The sequence below is a fragment of the Gekko japonicus genome, unplaced genomic scaffold, assembly GCF_001447785.1.
Source record: "Gekko japonicus isolate JY-2015 unplaced genomic scaffold, Gekko_japonicus_V1.1 scaffold2906, whole genome shotgun sequence".
NCBI lineage: Eukaryota > Metazoa > Chordata > Lepidosauria > Squamata > Gekkonidae > Gekko > Gekko japonicus.
The window spans coordinates 187,332-206,545 of NW_015161495.1; the positions used below are offsets into that span (position 1 = coordinate 187,332).

Here is a 19,214-nt window from a genome sequence, read left to right on the forward strand (position 1 = left end):
CACCCCTACCCCGCCTTATTTCTCCCCGCCCCCCCCCAAAAAAAACCCCCCAACCCTTTGAGCTCACCGGCTCCTTCCCGGGCACTCAAGCTGCAGGCAGGGAAATTCAAACGAGGCTTCTCGCAAGAGCCGAAGCCGGAAAAGGTTCCCGCCCCCGCCCCCCACCACGTGCCTCTCTAGGACGGGGGACTCCCCCGCATTCACCCACTACCATAGGCGTAATCTTCGTGGGGGCGGCGGGGCGTGAGCCCCCGCCGAAATTTTCAGGAAGGTACTCAGCCTCCCCCGGGAGCCACCCTTGCTCCTAGCAAAGCAATGCCTCTGGTCGAGCCCCAGCCCCCCCCCGGGAAATTGGAAAGTCTACACCCTTGCCCACTACCCCCTATATATAGGGGGCAGTGATTCACCCTTGGAGAGGCTCGAGCGGGTTGCAAACGATGCTCCCGCTAAGCTGTGGAGTCGTGTGAGCAAAACTGCTACTCTCTGAGCTCCTGGCATGACAGCTGTGACTTGAGCAGGTGATTTGGCTGCTGCGTAAATGAGTCTGCTCTGGAGCCCTCCTCCCGGAGCGAAGACAACCAATGTGTGAGCCAGAGGCTAAATAACTGTGAGCTGGCTCACACGAACTCAACCTAGAGGGAACACTGGTTACAGAACGCCCCGGGAGAGAAAGGAGGGATGTCCCACGACATCAAATCGCATACATGAAGACACATCCCAGGCTCGGGCTATTTGTCCTGCGGCCCTCCCCACCCGAGGCCAGGAGCTAAACTGGGTTTTATGCCAATCGGTCCCATGACGGGACAGGGTAAAAAGCCGGAATGGACATTAAACACACAATAGTACTGCAAAAAACAGTGGCATACATTACAGGCCCTCCAGACCCATATTCTAGAAGTGGAAACAGGGAACTCTCACACTTTTATTAACCCTTTCCAGGCCAAAATGCCTCCGGAAGGGCCCGGAATGGGCACTAAACACACAAGAGCACCGCAAAAAACAGTGGCATGCATTACAGGCACTCCAGAACCATATTCTAGAAGTGGAAACAGGGAACGCTCACACTTTTATTAACCCTTTCCAGGCCAAAATGCCTCCAGAACAGCCTGTGACGGCCCGGAACGAGCACTAAACACACAAGAGCACCGCAAAAAAGAGCCTGTAATGCATGCCACCATTTTTTGCGGTGCTCTTGTGTGTTTAGTGCCCGTTCCGGGCCATTCCGGACCGTTCCGGGCCATCCCAGGCTATTCTGGAGGCATTTTGGCCTGGAAAGGGTTAATAAAAGTGTGAGCATTTCCTGTTTCCACTTCTAGAATATTGTTTTGGAGGGCCTGTAATGCATACCACTGTTTTTTGCGGTGCTCTTGTGTATTTAGTGTCCGTTCCGGGCCGTTCTGGAGGCATCTTGGCCTGGAAAGGGTTAATAAAAGAGCGAGAGTTCCGTTTCCACTACTAGAATATTGTTCTGGAGTGCCTGTGATGCATGCCACTGTTTTTTGCAGTGCTCTTGTGTGTTTAGTGCCCGTTCCGGGCCGTTCCGGAGGCATTTTGGCCTGGAAAGGGTTAATAAAAGTGTGAGAGTTCCCTGTTTCCACTTCTAGAATATGGGTCTGGAGGGCCTGTAATGTATGCCACTGTTTTTTGCAGTACTATTGTGTGTTTAATGTCCATTCCGGCTTTTTACCCTGTCCCCAGGCTGTTCTGGAGGCATTTTGGCCTGGAAAGGGTTAATAAAAGAGTGAGAGTTCCGTGTTTCCACTCCTAGAATATTGTTCTGGAGTGCCCGTAATGCATACCACCATTTTTTGCGGTGCTCTTGTGTGTTTAGTGCCCGTTCCAGGCTGTTGTGGAGGCATTTTGGCCTGGAAAGGGTTAATAAAAGAGTGAGAGTTCCCTGTTTCCACTTCTAGAATATGGTTCTGGAGTGCCTGTAATGCACGCCACTGTTTTTTGCGGTACTATCGTGTGTTTAATGCCCGTTCCGGCTTTTACCCTGTCCCTTCCAGGAGACTTTTTTGGGGCATCTCTCCTGGATCGAATTAAAAAGGAAAGTGGTAGCCAAACTGGCTCAATGTTAAGAGCTGCCTAGAATAAACCTCAGATGTCTGAGAGCCGCCTCGCCAGACATGAAGAAGTATTATCCGTTTTTATTTTTTTAAACATGCAGATTTGCTTTTTTAAATTAGCATTAGATGAGAGTGCCAAAAATAAAAGCAAAAGGAGTAGAGAAACAGATATTGATATTTATTTGTCCAATGATATTTGTCTCAGAGAGAGAGAGAAAGAGAGGTGGAAAGAAAGAGAGAAACAAAGAAAGGAAATAGATGGGAGGGAGGGGGGGCAGTGGAGCTAGGACAAACAATGTGTGAGCCAGAGGCTAAAAACCTGTGAGCTGGCTCACACTAAATCAGCCTATAGAGAACAATGGTTACAAAACGCCCCGGGAGAGAAAGGGAAGGCCAAGGGATGTCTCACGACATCAAATCACATAAAGGAAGACTCCCCCCCCCCCCACCCCGGCACCCATCCCAGGCTCAGGCCATTATTCTGCGGCCCTCCCCACCCCGAGACCGGGAGCTAAACTGGGTTTTATGCCCATTGGTTCCAAGAGAAATTTTTTGGGCATCTCTGCTGCTGGGAATTAATGTTGAAAAAGAAAGTGGAATAAGAAGGGGTTTTTTGCACCTGTCGGATCTTCATAAATCCTCTAGTTCAGGGGTAGCCAAACTTGCTCAACGTTAGAGCCACCTAGAATAAAGGTCAGATGTCTTCTTCTTTTTTTTGGCAACTATTTTTATTATTTTCCAAACAAAAAGAAAAGTGGATATACCAACTGTCATAAATTCATCAACTCATCAAAGGATTATACAGCCATGTTCACTTACATCTGAATTTCATTTTATCAACCTTTAACAATTATTTTTATAACTTGTACCTTTTATTTTATCATATTTCATATATGTTGTTTACTATTGAGCAAGCCAAAAAATGTATTTCCCTGTCTACTCTAACTTAGAATTGTTTCCTCATAATTGTTCTTCCCCTAATAAATTCCCATTTAAGGTTGTTACTGCTATGTAGAGTTTTACCATATTTAAAGATGTAGAGTGCTCATTAAACCTTTCATTAAACAACTTTCCTTAGAGGAGGCTTATTTTCTTATCTATTTTTTTATTATAAAGTAATTTCTTTTTGAGTTTTACTTGCCATATTCAGTCAAATTAAATCAGCCATCTCACCTCTAAAGCCACCTACCTACATTCTGATTTCTAGTATAAATTAAACATTATATTATTACTGTTTTCTATTTTTTAAATAGTACCTTTTTGCCACCATTTTTGAGGCACTCACCAAATCCACTATTATTAACCCTCAAAATAACTTGTTCACATATATCAAATGGGTTGAAAATGACATAAACTAAAACAAGAGGGGGGGGAAAGAAACAAGGGTATTATTTAAGAAGAAAAGCCACAATATGAATTTATACATACAAAGAATAAGTGGCACGTAGCTGAGAACCATAACTTCTAAACAACAACTTATCAGACAATATTCCACAATTTTCACTAACACATGAGTCCTGTTTCCAACCAACCTTTACCAATTGCTTTTATAACTTATACCTTACAGTTGAACAAAACAAAAAACATTTTCTTGTTATCATACATATTTTTACCTAATGATTTTAGGCGTAAGTTTAACCATAATTAAAGATGTACAATACTCTTCAGTTATCGGATCTATTATATATTAACCCTCCACATAATATGACTAAACACCTATCTCATATGGGTTAAAAATGAAATTCATTTATCAATGCCTTATTATTTGAGTAGTCCTTAATCTCAATTCTCATTCAGACCAACATCATACAGAACAAATAAATTGTTACTATCCCCAATCAAATATCATATTTTTTCCCCAGGAAATCAATAACCTTTTTCCCCCACAACCAAAATGAAATTCATTTATCAATGCCTTACTATTTGAGCAGTCCTTAATCTCATTTCTCATGCAGATCAAAATCATACAGAAGAAATAATTATTACTATCCCCAATCAAATATCATAATTTTTTTCCAAGAAATCATTAATCTTTTTCCCCCCACAACCATTGCCTGATGTCTGTTCTCTTTATATATTTTCACCTTCTTGTTTACACTAATGATGTGCCACACCTTGCAATCTCTATTCTTTTTTGCCAGCTTCCTCCATGCTATGATCCAAAGTTCTTGAGTCTCTTCTTGCCAATTTAAACTTAACATCACCAGTTCTCATCAGTTTCTCTTGGCTTGTTCACTTTTTTGCTGTTTCTCCCGCTTTTTTACCAAAATGTTTTCGAGAGGTCCTCTTTCTCAGTCCAGTCTTTAAGTAAACGGGCTTTATAGTCTCCTCATAATTACTTCTTTGCTCCTTACAGTTTTCCGCATTTATTGTCAATGAAGGTTGTGTATCAAAAACCGCATTCTCTCAGTCACAGTCCTGCTCCTCTGTAACATCCTGCCTGCTTTGCTCCAACTCTTCATCTTTTTCCAGATTTGAGTACACTTTCTGCTTGTTTTTTGTATAGTTCTCAAAAGCTTCCTTAATCCCCTTTTGTATCCCTTCCATAAGTAGTCTCTGAAATTGCTCTATGGATAACTCTCCAATTTCTGTATCTTCGTTAATCTCTTCCTCCTCCTCTTTCAGTGCCCTTAGACTTCCCTTCTTTTTCTTTTCCGCGTTACTGTGTACTAAGTTTATTTCCAACGTGATTAAAAGCGGATGGCTGTGGCTAGGTAGAACATGGCGGCCATGTCCTACTCTGCTGATCTCTCCCGCATTGGGGCAATAGCAGACATCCCCCCGCATTCGCCAGTTGTGGAAGGGGCCGATACCGCGCCCCCTGCAACGAAACCTCTCTCTGGGAGGTCCGGCAGAGTCCCCCCGGTGACCGGGAGGCTCCCAAAGGAGTGAAAAGGGATCAGACGGCTTGGAGCGACCCAAAACCGCCTGTCACCATGCCGTACCGGAAACCGGTCAGATGTCTGAGAGCCGCAAGACATAAACAAATATTACACACATGGTTTTATTTAAAAAATATATGCAAATCTGCTTTTTAATTAGCATTAGATGAGATTCTCAAAAATAAAAACAAAAGGGGTAGAAACAGATATTGATGATATTTATTTGTCCAATGATATTTATTTGTCTAAGAGACAGAGAAAAAGAGAGGTGGAAAGAAAGAGGTGGAAAGATAGAAACAAAGAAAGCAAATAGATGGGAGGGAGGGAAGGAGGGAGAAAAAGTGATGCCTCCCCTTTGCTTTCCCAGCTGCCACAATATGTGTGAAAGAGCCACATGTGGCTCCCAAGCCACGGTTTGGCCACCCTTGCTCCAGTTCTTTAAGGGGGTTCCCCCAAATTCAGTGTCAAAGCTAGGAGCAGGGACTCAGCCAGAAAAAAACACGGATCCAACACTTTCCAGAATTTTAGTGATGCCAATGTAACTTCTGTTTCACTTAGGGATAGAATGACAGCTCATAGGCAGATTACATTTCCTCATAAGACACAGTGTATGCAACAACAATTAAGTATATCTACCAAGAATTTAAATGTTTATGGGGTTTCCAGCTCTGGGCTGGGAAACATCTGTAGATTTTTCAAGTGGAGCCTGGATAGGGCAGGGTTTGAGCAGGAGAGGGACACCTTGAAGGTATAATGCCACAGGCTCCACCTTCCAAAGCAGCCATTTTCCCCAGGAGAACTGATTTTGGCCGTCTGAAGATCAACTGCAAGAACAGATCTCCAGGTGCCACCTGGAGGCTGGCAACCATAGCACATGTAAGTTAAGGCTTGTATCCGAGCCGAAAAGGGTCTCAGTCTTTTCTGACTTCTGTCTAGCCAGTCCCTTAAAGATGGATCAAGTGGCAGCTCTGCTCTGTGTTGGCATGTGGTTTTTCCACCCCTCAGGAGTTTCTGGAACAGGGGTGTCAAACATGTGGTCTGGGGGCCGGACCAGCCAATCGTAGGGCTACAATCCTGCCTGCGAGACCCTGGTTGTTTCCTGCTTCCTTTTCCAGTTCTGCTGCTGTGGCTACATCACAGCTTACTTTACCAGACTCTCTCAACCACACAGGAGAGATAGATAGGCAAGCTTCTCCCGTGCGATTGAGTCTGGTAAAGCATTGGCTGAGGCTCCTCCCCCTCCTTCTCCCAGGGGGATGGAGGGAACCCAGCCAGAGTTCGCTTCCTGGCCTGGCTGCCTCAATCATAAACAGGAGACATGTTTTATTTAACGTTTATATCTATGCTACCTGGCATTCCATTTTATGACACACATGGCTCGGCCCAACAAGCTCTCATCTAAGTCAGATCCGGTCCTCATAATAAATGAGTTCGACACCCCTGCCCGACAATATCAATGTGTAGTTTTACAGAAAAGCTGGAGTCATTCTGAGGTAAGCTACTGGCTGCTTCAGGCCCTCCAATCACTCTGGGAAAATTGAAAAAAAAAAAAAAAAACCCATATGGAATACTCCAGCTCTTTTGCCCCACCTCAGTGGACTCTTTATATTGAAATAAAATAAAGCCACTGTTATATTGAAGATCACGTCTTAGTCTATAGGCAACACCACAAAAATCTCACATTCATCTCTTTGTGGCACCACCATGGGACAAAAATGTGGTTCCAAAGTGAGGAACCTCAAAGACCCTCAGGATTTTGCTGTTGGGTCACACAAGTTCACCATGAAGTCATATATTGTGTTGATGGCCACAGATTGTAGCACAAAAATCAGTCACCGCTTTGTAGAATTGCCATTGCAAAAAAATTTTGTTCCAATGCACGGATCCTCAGGATTTATCTGTTGGCTCATTCCAAATTCACTGTCAAATCACATATCATGCCCATCGTCACAGATTACACGAGAATAATCACGCATTCATTGCAGCCATTTTTTGTTCCGGTAACCAATATCTGTTCCGGCAACCCTAACCCCCTAATCAATTGATTTCTCTGAACATTCAAAATGACTTCTTCAGAACCCTGTCTGAAGAAATGCATTTTTTTCGGTGAAGGAATGAGGACAGCAAAACCTTCTTTTGGTGTTTTAACGTTCTCCCCCCTCTATGCAGAGAACACCCAGGAAAGGGGGGGCAGGGAATCGATACAGCAAGACAATACCTCAGCTTACGTTCTTACAAATACTAATAGTTCTAGCAGGAGAGATAATGCGTGGGTAAAGTCTCTTCTCGCCCCGCCCCCCTTTCAAAAAGGAAACAGTAACTTCTGGAGGCTGCAGGAAAAGTGCCTTTTTCTGACCCACCTGATCTGGTCAGTGGGTTGAGAAACAGGTATGACAACAGTCAGAGCAGCCAGTAGGAAGTTCACTTTCTTTGGGGCCGAGTCCATGAGAGCAGCCGGACCTCTCCACAGAGGAGGCAGCCCTTAACCGTGTGGTTGGCCCGTTCAGCTAAAGGAAGATTTTCCCAATTACAGAAAGCCAAGAGAGGCCTTATAAATAACTCATGAAGCCCATAAGAAAATACTATCACCATTATTAACCCCAAAATTAAAAATTATTTCTCCAGGACCCTGGGTAAGATGTTACTTGTTAACTAAATGAACAACCCAATATTTTTCCTGCACCCTCGTTTACTGAAGCACGACGATTGATTCTCCTCCTAATACAGGAAATATTAGAGACACGAATGCTCAGAATAGAATCAATACACACAATGAAAATCAAAAACACAGAAACCAGGCAGCCAGTCTACCATAATGTCCTCTGCGTGGGCCCACCCTTGAAGTCAGCATCTCCAGCTGGTACAGAATGTCGGAGATTGATTACAATTCGAGGAGAGGCACGGAATGAATCTGGGAGAAATCTGAGTTGCTCCTTTAGACATTGTTTAGATTTTCAGTTTATATCAAGGGGCTGGCCGGTATTGGCAAAGTATTTCAGGGCTTCAGGTATACAGAGCTACAGGACTCCTTTTCTCAATACGATCGATTACAACTGCATTGCTCATCTGTGCAAAGACGAGACTGTGCATGGGTGAGGCTGAGAGCAACACGTACAGAATGATTGGCTCATGTGGCTCCCACTTGGGGAAATGTCCTGCCCAACACAGAGAGGAAGACTCCCACAATTCTAGCTTTTCACAGAAGATATGAAATAGAATGCAATGGGTAGTCGTGTTTATCTGTCTGTACCAGTAGAAAAGAGCAAGGGCATGGTAGCACCTGAAAAACTCACGAAATTTGTACCAGGGGATGAGCTTTCGTGAGTCACAGCTCACTTCTTCAGATAACTAGATTGGAATCCTTCTTTTGTACTGAAACAAAATCGTGAATTCTTTGATGGGAAGTTAGAGTATCCTTCCGTGAAAAGCTTTTCCCACATTCCAGGCATTTATATGGTTTCTCCCCTGTGTGAATCCGTTGATGGAAAGTTAGAGTATTTTTCCGTGCAAAGCTTTTCCCACATTCTAGACATTTATATGGTTTCTCCCCTGTATGAATTCTTTCATGGTAAGTAAGGCCTCCTCTGCTACTAAAGCACTTTCCGCACTCCAGGCATTTATATGGGTTCTCCCCTTTGTGAATTCGTTGATGGGAAGTTAGGGTATCCTTCCGTGGAAAGCTTTTCCCACATTCCAGGCATTTATATGGTTTCTCCCCTGTGTGAATCCGTTGATGGAAAGTTAGAGTATTTTTCCGTGCAAAGCTTTTCCCACATTCTAGACATTTATATGGTTTCTCCCCTGTATGTATTCTTTCATGGTCAAGAAGGGTTCCTTTGCGACTAAAGCAGTTTCCACACTCCAGGCATTTATATGGGTTCTCCCCTTTGTGAATTCGTTGATGGGAAGTTAGGGTATCCTTCCGTGGAAAGCTTTTCCCACATTCCAGGCATTTATATGGTTTCTCCCCTGTGTGAATTCTTTCATGGGAAGTAAGGCTTCCTTTGCTACTAAAGCCCTTTCCACACTCCGGGCATTTATATGGGTTCTTACCTGTGTGAATTAGTTGATGGGAAGTTAGATTATCCTTCCGTGCAAAGCTTTTCCCACATTCCAGGCATTTATATGGTTTCTCCCCTGTGTGAATTCTTTTGTGGGAAGTTAACGTATCCTTCCGTGAAAAGCTTTTCCCACATTCCAGGCATTTATATGGATTCTCCACTTTGTGAATTCTTTGATGGGATGTTAAAGTATCCTTCCGTGGAAAGCTTTCCCCACATTCCAGACATTTATATGGTTTCTCCCCTGTATGTATTCTTTCATGGTCAACAAGGCTTCTTTTGCAACTAAAGAACTTTCCACACTCCAGGCAGTTATGTGGGTTCTCCCCTGTGTGAATTCGTTGATGGGAAGTTAGAGTATCCTTCCATGAAAAACTTTTGCCACATTCCAGGCATTTATATGGTTTCTCCCCTGTGTGTATTCGTTGATGGGAAGTTAGAGTAAACCTCCGTGAAAAGCTTTTCCCACATTCCAGGCATTTATATGGGTTCTCCCCTGTGTGAATTCGTTGATGGGAAGTTAGAGTAAACCTCCGTGAAAAGCTTTTCCCACATTCCGGGCATTTATATGGTTTCTCCCCTGTGTGAATTCGTTGATGGAATGTTAGAATCTTCTTCCATGAAAAGCTTTCCCCACATTCTAGGCATTTATATGGTTTCTCCCCTGTGTGAATTCTTTGGTGGGAAGTTAAACTATTCTTCCTTGAAAAGCTTTTTCCACACTTCAAACATTTATATGGTTTTTCTCCTGTATGAATGCTTTCATGGTAAGTAAGATTTCTCTTGTGACTGAAGACTTTTCCACATTCCTGGCATTTATATGGGTTCTCCCCTGTGTGAATTCTTTGATGAGAAGTTAAACTATTCTTCCTTGAAAAGCTTTTTCCACACTTCAAACATTTATATGGTTTCTCACCTGTGTGAGTTCTTTGATGGAAAGTTAATATATTATTCCTCCGAAAGCTTTTTCCACACTCCAGATGTTTATAGGGTTTCACCCCTGTATGAGTTCTTTTATGGTGAGTAAAGCTTCCTTTCCTAGTAAAGCACTTTCCACACTCCAGGCATTTATATGGTTTCTTCCCTGTATGAATTCTCTGATGTGAAGTTAACTTAGCCTTGCACCGAAAGCCTTTTCCACACTCCAGGCATCTATTAGCATTCAGCCCTTTGTGAATTCTCTGATGGTAAATAAGTTTTTTTCTGCGACTGAAGCTGCTGCTAGATTCAAGGCATTGATATGGTTTCTCCCCTGTATGAGCTCTCTGGTGGGAAATAGGATTGTCACTCCAGCTGAAGCTTTTTGCACTGTCTAGGCATTTTTTTGCGCCTCTGTGAATTCTCCCCATACCGCTGTCTGAAAGAAAGAGAGACTCGTCATGAAGACTGTGAACAATGGATCAGGAACATTAGCGAACAAATTTAATTAACTGTGGTTGAGAGTGCCACAATTCAACGGCTTGGTGTCTAGAAAAACTTTCAAAACCCTTTCTTGTTAATCTGGTCCTGCGATATTTTTTAGTGTACTGATGGATCTGTAGTTCTGAGGAGCTTCTGAAAAATGAAGCCACGAGCCCGTTAGGCTCTCCTCAAGCAGTGCTGCAGGCTACAGATCGCTTAGTTATTTACTCTCCAACCTCCACAGGCACCTTTTCAGCATTCGCCACTCACCCCAGCTCTCTGGAGGAGAACCAGCTCTTAGGATAAGGAAGATCACAGAAGAAACCCACCCGCCCTAGGAAGGAAGAAGCAACACACCGTCCCAACACAGACCTTTCAGTCCCTCCTCTTCAGCTGAGAACAGGAAGAGATGCTCATCTTCTCCTTCCAGCCAGGAGATCAGGTCAGGCTTGGCGCTCACGGGTCCTTTTTATCATGAAAAAAGAGCAGAACATTAGAATTTTACTCCGTGTGCAGCATTTTGGCCCTTCCAAGCCAGCTTGAATCTCTCTCTGCAGGCATAACAGGCAAGGAAGAGTTGTGGGGTGGAGTACTGGATGGGCAGAGGGGCCAATGATCAGGAGAGGAAATGGTCCCCCAGGGAGCTTTCAGTCCTTCCTCAAAAGAATCAGTGGATGCTTAGTTCTTTTGATTTTAACCCTGCTTTTCAGTGGTAAATCCAATCCCAAAGGAAGTCAGAGGTATCAAAATCTAACAGAAATGATGACAGAAATATAATACAAAACGTCTCTGGCTGCTGGTCCCCCCTGGCCTTAGTGAGGAGAGAGAAGAGAATGGATTTCTATCTACCCTGCCCTTCACTCAGAGTCTCAGAGCGGCTTTCAAACTTCTTTCCCTTCTCCTCCCCACAACAGACACCCTGTGAGGTAGGTGGGGCTGAGAGAGCTCTTGACAGAAACCGCTCTTTTTCAAGAACAGCTCTTGTCAGAACTATGGCTGGCCCAAGGTCATCCATCAGCTGCAAATGGAGGAGTGGGGAATCAAACCCGGTCCTCCCAGATTAGAGTCCGCACACTTGTTATACAAACAGATTCCCAGTAAAATGAAGTCAAGATGAGGAGGCAGGTCTTAGTATTTCAATTGCAATCAAGAGACCTGAAAACAGTTGGAATGACATCATCATGAAGGTAACATTCAAAAAGCATAATTGGTTGCAAAGAATCACACATCCTTTGAATAAGAATCCCCTTATAGGTCAAATTTAAAGAAAGGTGTCCCTACATAATATCTAAGTGTTTACTTAACCTAACCTGAATAATATTTGCCAGGGATTCTCTATACCCAAACAAAGGTGTTTTCCCCTGATACGGAGCTAAAATCCTTTTTGACCCAGACACGGCAAGGTTTTACCCTAAACAAAAAAAAACCCATGAAGTTTATACCAGTCTTCTATACCAAAAGAATGTTATTGTCTTGTCTGCTAACATCAGCTAGAAAATTAATCTAACCTACCAGAGGAAGTCCTACTATTTAAGTGGTTAAGACGCTGAACTGCAGGCTGTGGAAGGTCAGTAGTTCAGCAGTTCGAGACCTGAGTGCTGCATGATGGAGTGAGCTCCTGTCTCTAGTTCCAGCTCCTGCCAACCTAGCAGTTCGAAAGCAAGAAATTGCAAGTAGATAAATAGGGACCACTTCGGTGGGAAGGTAACAGCGTTCCATGCGCCTTGGGGTTTAGTCATGCCGCCCACATGACCACGGAAACGTCTTCGGCTCTTCGGCTTTGAAACAGAGATGAGTACCACAACCCTAGAGTCGGATTCGACTGGCTTTCGAGCAAGGGAACCTTTACCTTTTACATTTTAAGAAAATGTTACTTAGGAGAAAAACTATAAAACCAGAAAATATGAATAATCAGAAGAAGAAATCCTTACAATCCCACCTATACTACACACTTAACCACTACACCAAACTGGCACTTCCTCTCGTAAGAAGCAGTTCTACTTTGCACAGAGAGTGATTAAAAGGTGGAGTTTGCTGCCAGGGGATGTAGTGAGGGCCGCAGGAATAAACAGCTTTCAAAGGGGATTAGGTTGTTTCACGGAGGAGAAGTCTAGCAATCAGTTCAAAGCTCATCCCCTGGGCCTGTGTTCTGCCAGCAGATGGCCTCTCTTCTGTTATTAGGAGCCCATCAGCAAAAAATTTTGAACAATCATCACAACTGATTTCTTCTTCCTGAGAAATAAGACGGGGTCAGATTCAGGAGTCAGCAGACGCTAAAACATCTTAAATTGCTGGGATAGGTGTCTGCTGGCCCTCTCCAAGTCACCCAACTGCTACTCCGTGGCACCCAGTGGCCAAAACCCAGGTGCCCTCAGGAGGTCCACCAGTGGGGCCAGAACTCCAGAAGCCCACCCACTGTTGTCCCTCAAGCGCCAAGAATACGGAGCATCACTTCCCCAGACAGAGTGTTCCATCTGTACCTTGTGGTTAATAGCCATGGATGGACCTCGCCTCCATGTGTTTATTCCATACCCTCTTGAAGGTTTGTATGCATGTAAACACCACCACTTCTCGTGGCAGTGAATTCCACTTCTTAATTATTCTGCTAGCTGTCTAAAGGTCACTTGGGCCACATCTCTTGGCCCTTCTCAGGTCTCCCTGTTCCTTGGTAAACCGGCAGGGCCAGGTTCTGACTCCAAGGTAAGAGAAATCCAAAAGGGGTAACCTTTTCAGGAATTTCTAGGAGCTTCGTGCTCCATGATCCCACCAGAGCATCCATCTGGAAACCTAAAACCCTCCAGAGCATTGGGGAATGCAGTAGGAGCCAGGAGACTCCACGGACAGACCATTTTACACCATCACCTTCCCTGTAAGTATTGGAGCCGTATCCTCCCTGCCTTGAGCAGATAGTGGTCAGATCGAGGTATAGCCCAACCCTCCAGCCTCAGAGACTAATCTTCCCTGAAAGGATTAAGCTCAACGTGTGACCTTTTCGATGTGTTCAGCCCTTACCAACTGAAGGGAGGCCCATGGCAATGGAAGAGGCTACAAAATCCAGGGCCAGCCCTGGTAAAGAACCCTCAACGGGGATGTTGGAAGTCCCTCAGAACGATCAGTCTAGGCTTTCTATGGCGTCCTGCTTGAGAGCTGAGAACTTACGAAACCGGCAGAGAAGCCAGCCGTGTGTCCTCCACGGTCACACCGCAGAACAGGTGAGGTAAGACCGGCCTGGAGGAAAGCCCAACCCAGCATCTCTTGGCACCCCTTCTGACGCCCTCTCACGGGGCCCAAGGACTGCTAGAAGGGAGCCTCACTCGTGTGCACGGAGAACCCCGGACCCTTGCCAGATGTGCAGACTGGACGGCATTACTCAGCCAAAGGGACTGACCACATCCTTCCTCAACAGCAACTACGAACAGAGAAGACTCTTAGCCACACTCAACAGTGTGAAGGAGAGAAGGCTCCTCCTCACCCAGAGAGGCCACGTTTCCAAAGTTCTCCAGCATGACCTCCTTGTAGAGCGCTCTCTGGGCCGGGCGCAGCAGGGCCCACTCCCCCAGGGTGAAACTCACGGCCACCTCCTCAAAGGACACCGGATCCTGGAAGAGGAGGAAGAAGAAAGTTACTCTTCCCATCCCTGGGAAATTGGTTCTTGAGAAATAAAGCCAAACATGGGTATTAAAACGATTCCTGAAGATCCTTTTATCATATGTGGTGGCATTGTGATGTACATAAGAAGAACATAAGAGGCGCCAATGTTGGATCAGGCCAAAGGCCCATCCAGTCCAACACTCTGTGTCACACAGTGGCCAGAAATACCAGTTGCCATCAGGAGGTCCACCAGTGGGGCCAGGACATTAGAAGCCCTCCCACTGTTGACCCCCCCCCCCAAGCACCAAGAAGACAGAGCATCCCTTGCCACAGAGCCCCTATCTATACCTTGTGGCTAATAGCCACTGATGTAACTAAGAGATACTGAAGATGGATTCATGCAATAATGCAGAAGATAGTGGAATGTACAATTCCATTTACACCCAAAGTAATGCTTCTGAGTATACTACGTAAAGACTTTGAAAAAAGCAACAGATATTTAATTATCTACTTTACTACAGCGGCAAGAATGTTATATGCCAAATACTGGAAGGCACAAGATGTACCAAAAAAGCAAGAATATATACAAAAACTGATGGAAACAGCGGAAAGTGATAAATTGACTCTGTTGATAAGAGGATCCACAAACTACACATTTCAGAACACATGGAGGTGCTTTTATAATTGGCATAGTAGTGCAAACGATTGTAAACTAAAAATGTAATCCCTAGAACAAAGTAGAGGTTAGATCATTGAGATAGCAGGTACAGATGTTGGTTTTAAGATACAAAAATGCGAGCTCATAGAAAATAATATGTGATATTATATTAGATAGAGAATATCTAAAAGGCAATTATTGGAAACATAAGCAATTGATACCCCCGTTTGTGTTATATGTGTGTATGTTCGGTTTATCTGTTACGAAAAAACAAACTCTACACTTTGAGGGTAGATTTAAAAAAACAACAACAATTCATGAATAGCAGGAACCAGGAGGGGATTGGGGCCCCGAGGTTTTCCCTTCCCAGCTCTCCTTGGGGTATTCTCTGGGGACAGAGAGGCGGCCGGCACTCACAGGGGGCTACCCCACGGCCACCTGCTCTGGCTTCCTCCTCCTCCGTCCTCTCTGCTCGGCCTCTAGGAGGAAGGCGCTTCCGGAGAGAGGAGGATTGGAGCACACAGAAGCACACTGATATTCGGCCGAGAGGAGAGCCAGGGCTTGCCCTCCAGGGTGCTGAAGGAGACACAAAGTTTTTTTACACCCTTCCTGCTTGAACTGCCTACTGGGTGGGGGCAAGAGGGATCGATGCCCTCCCGGGGAGAGCATGAGGCAGTCTGCGGAGCTGCTTCCAAACAGGGAGATGGGCAGATCAGCGGAGGGAGCGGCCGAGGGAGTGGCAGAGCTGGAGGACTCGTTCCTGTCATGTCCTAAAGAGAGGGAAGACAGCGGCCACGGGTGGGAGAGGGGGAGCCCGCCCTTGAGGGTGTGACTGAAACTGTTTTCGCCCAGGCTGAGTAATACACTCTCCACCCACTTCCGGTTCGCTTTGCAACTGGAATCTAGTGGGCGAAATGGCAGAATCTGCTTGGAGACGGTTGTTGAAGTGCTTTGAAAGCAGACTGGGAGTGCATTATTCAGTGTGTGTGTGTGTGTGTGTGTGTGTGTGTGTGTGTGTGTGTGAAAGGCTGATAAGGGAGCAAAAAGGCGTGTGAAACTTCGAGCTGGCCGGGTGAGGGAAAGAAGAGGGGAACCACATTCACGTCTTAGTCTGCCTTTTCCCTAGGGCTTAGTCCTAATGAAAGCCAGGCTGGTCTCCCAGGAGACAGCAATCTTCCCAAGTAGTTCCCCCCCCCCCAAAAAAATATCAGTGGACTGATCACATCAATCAATCTGAATAACTTGGCGTTAATGACCAGACCTGACGGGAGAGGGGCTGGGCTCAAAGGACCCGAGGAAGCATCTCTTTTCTCTTTAAAAGATTCTGCTGAAGCCTCCAGAATCAGTAGAGTCGAGACTGGCATCCAGTTCCAGCATATTTGCTAAACTGTGAACAACCGTTTTAAAGAGAACTGAATTTCAACATAACAGCGAGGAGGACAAGAACTGTACCGTGGGTAAGTGTGAACGCAACTATTAATTTGAAAAGACCTCCGTAGAAAGCCCCTTTAAATTTCTCCCAAAATTAAGGAAGAGGGGGGAAAGTGGCCGGGAAGAGACTGGGATTAAGGATCCATTAAACAAATTTTGAGGGCAAAAAACAGACTTTTTTTTTTAATCTATAAGCACTTGTAATGAAGATCTTAATTTGAAATAGGAATAGGGAAAAAATTAATCTCCTTTTCCTTTTTCTTTTTTTTAAGTATAAGGGATTTGGTTTGTGTTTGATGGTACAATATATAATAATCCACAGGACTTCAAAGTAAGAACAAAAAAAATAGAAAACATGACGTTATTTGAACAGGAATTTTGTGATGATATATTTAGTATATGTTAAGAGAGACTTGATATTGATAGTTTCAGTATAATGATAAATCCAAGTTGCATATAGATGGCTATTCCCAGAAGGGCTGAGTTTCAATTACCAGGACAAAAAATATAAAATTGACTCTGTTCCAAAAGTGGAAAAATTTATGGATCAAATGTTTAATACAAAAAAGAAGCAGAAGGAAAATAATTTAAAACCAGATGGGGAGGAAGAAGAAGAATCCTACTCACAGGATTCAACAAGCCAAACTTCCACGTCATCAGAATCATCTGGATCGGAGAAAGGAGAGGTCGCCCCCAAACGCCAGAAAACGAAGAAACGCAAGAAGAAAAGACTCTAGAACTAAGGCAATAGCACTAAAAGCAGTAATTGTGTTAAGCTATTAAATATGTACGATTATAATTGAATCAAACCTGGATATAACGTGTAATATTAGGTTAAAAAACATTATTTTTTCAACTACTCAGATCGTGGCATGTATTAGTCTTCACCCTTTCCCCAAATGCAGTAGATGATATAGATTAGAATGGTAGCCTTCCTTCCCTTATCAAGTAGATATATGTATTAGATTTCCTTTACCCATCACCCATAATAATAGCCTTAGGGTATTAGTATCCCTTCCCCCATCCTATAATTGCAGTGTGTAGAAAAAGCAAAAAAAATAAAAAAACTCCCCTTTGGAGGGCTATAAAAATAAATAAATCCAAGTTGTTAGAAAGGTTAAAATAGGAAGCTAGAATGGTGTCTGTTTCTGATTTATATATTGGTATGTTTTTTGGGTTTCCCCCCGCAATGATGCTGATCATGAAGGATAACCAGACTGTTTGGAAAGAGAAGAATGCAAATGTTAAGTTTGACCTGTTGATGTTAGAAAATTTCAGTTTCTATGAGTTGATGAAATTCCTCAAGAGAAGTGTTGCTTGTTGAGGATAGAATTGGGGGGGGGGGGAGCTCAGCAGGGCTGTAATGCCAAAACATCTGCCCCCATCTCTGTATTCTGGAGACCAGTTTTGATTTCTAGGCCTCACCTGGAGGCTGGTAACCAGAATTGCTTTATTGTCCCTGTTGGGGCCACTCTGCACACGTGATCCAAGACAGCCTTTGAGCAGAACCAAGGGCAAAGTGCCCGATCCGGTGAGCCTTCAGACAGAAAAGAAACCATCCCCGTCTCCCCAGTGATCGCCCCGCCCTTACCTGAGGAGGCTTCATGGTGGATCTTATCTCCCCACCACATGGAGACAGCGAAGAAGGCATCGGGGTATTCTTTCCGCTGCTGCCTTGGGTGTGTGTGTGAAAAAGACAAAAGTTGGGAAACCCTTTTTTGCCGCACACAGAATCTCTGTTCCAGTCCCCAGAATGACTCTCTCTCTCCAGGTTTGCGTCAGAGCACAAATCGAGATCCTGGGGTTAAGGACAGAAAAAGAGCTCTGCAGGATCAGACCAATGGTCCATCCAGTCCACCATCTCATACCACAGAGTGGCCAACCAGTTTCTCTGGATGGCCGAGAACAGCGCTCAGAGGCCGAGCCATTCCCCTAGAAAAAACATCAGAGGAGCCCCGCCGGATCAGACCAGTGAGGGTCCATCTAGTCCAGCATCCTGCCCCACACAGTGGCCAACCAGCTCCTCTGGAGAGTCAACAGTAGGGGAAAGAGGCCTTCCCTTGATTTTGTCTCCTGGCTCTGGGAACCTGAATGTGGAGGTTCCCCTCTGTCACCAGGGACAGTAGTAGCCAGAGATAGACTGATCCTCCATGAATCTATCTAATCCCCTTTTCAAGCTGTTCAATGCTGTGGCCAACACTACATCCTCTGGCAGTGAATCATGCATTTTAGTCACTCGTAAAGCAGCGTTTTCTTTTGTCCATTGGGAACCTACTGACCCTCAGCTTCACTGGATGCCCTGGAGTTCTATCTCTTTTGGGAGAGGGAGTCAAATGGATCTTTGCCAACTCTCCCCACCCCGTGCATAATTCGATAAACCTGTATCATGTCATCGCCCCCCCCTCTCTTTTTCTCAACTGAAAGGTCCCAGGCTCTCCAGCCTTTACTCCCAGGGAAGGGGCTTGAAACGCCTTCAGATATTGGTAGCCCCCCCCCCATCCAGCTGTGCACGCCGGGGTGGGGTTTCCCCCGGGGCTCGATTTCGCGGCGGCAGAAATTGGGCCTCCAAAGCGGGGGATTATCCGCCCCCCGGGGGGACTTGGCAGCCCTAATTTGTAATGAAGGCCTTCGTTTTAGATTGATATCTTCATTTTTAGGAATGCTTTTATGCTGTAGACGGCACTGCTCAAAAAGCGTGTGAAGGATTTGTTTATGACCCCTCTCATCTTCTGTTCTAGGTATTCTAGATTTGTTTATGACCCCTCTCATCTTCTGTTCTAGGTGGCTCTTAGATCTAAGTATATTTTTAAAAATGTTATAAACTGACTGGCTAAAAAAATATAAACTGACTGCCGCTCCCCCCCCAAAAAAAAAAATCTCCAAGAATTCCCCAAACGCGACTTGGCAAAAAAAAAACCAACCCACCCCCACCGCCTTCCCAAAGCGCAAAGGCTGCATTGCTGGGGGACCCGTAGAGCAAAAAAACCAGAGCCTGCTGGCGTCGGGTGGGGAAGAGACGGAGCCGGAGGGGCAGAAGGCGAGTGTGTGGGTGTGGGGGGGTCTCTCTCCCCCCTCCAAATCTCCCCCTCCACGGGTGGGAACCAGTATTCCCTCTAAGCTG

General features: G+C 44.9%; 1 protein-coding gene across 1 annotated transcript in view; it reads right to left on the reverse strand.

Annotated features, from left to right (window-relative positions):
* The window catches only part of LOC107125734 (zinc finger protein 585B-like), a 33,690-nt gene extending 15,966 nt beyond the window's left edge, over nucleotides 1-17,724 (reverse strand). Inside the window, exons 1-4 of the mRNA XM_015429187.1 lie at nucleotides 17,685-17,724; nucleotides 15,289-15,432; nucleotides 10,786-10,878; nucleotides 8,325-10,369 (exon numbers count right to left, since the gene is read on the reverse strand). Of these exons, the coding sequence (XP_015284673.1) occupies nucleotides 8,325-10,369; nucleotides 10,786-10,878; nucleotides 15,289-15,432; nucleotides 17,685-17,724 (2,322 nt within the window). The remainder of the gene's footprint in view (nucleotides 1-8,324; nucleotides 10,370-10,785; nucleotides 10,879-15,288; nucleotides 15,433-17,684) is intronic.
* Between the last annotated feature and the right edge of the window lie 1,490 nt (nucleotides 17,725-19,214).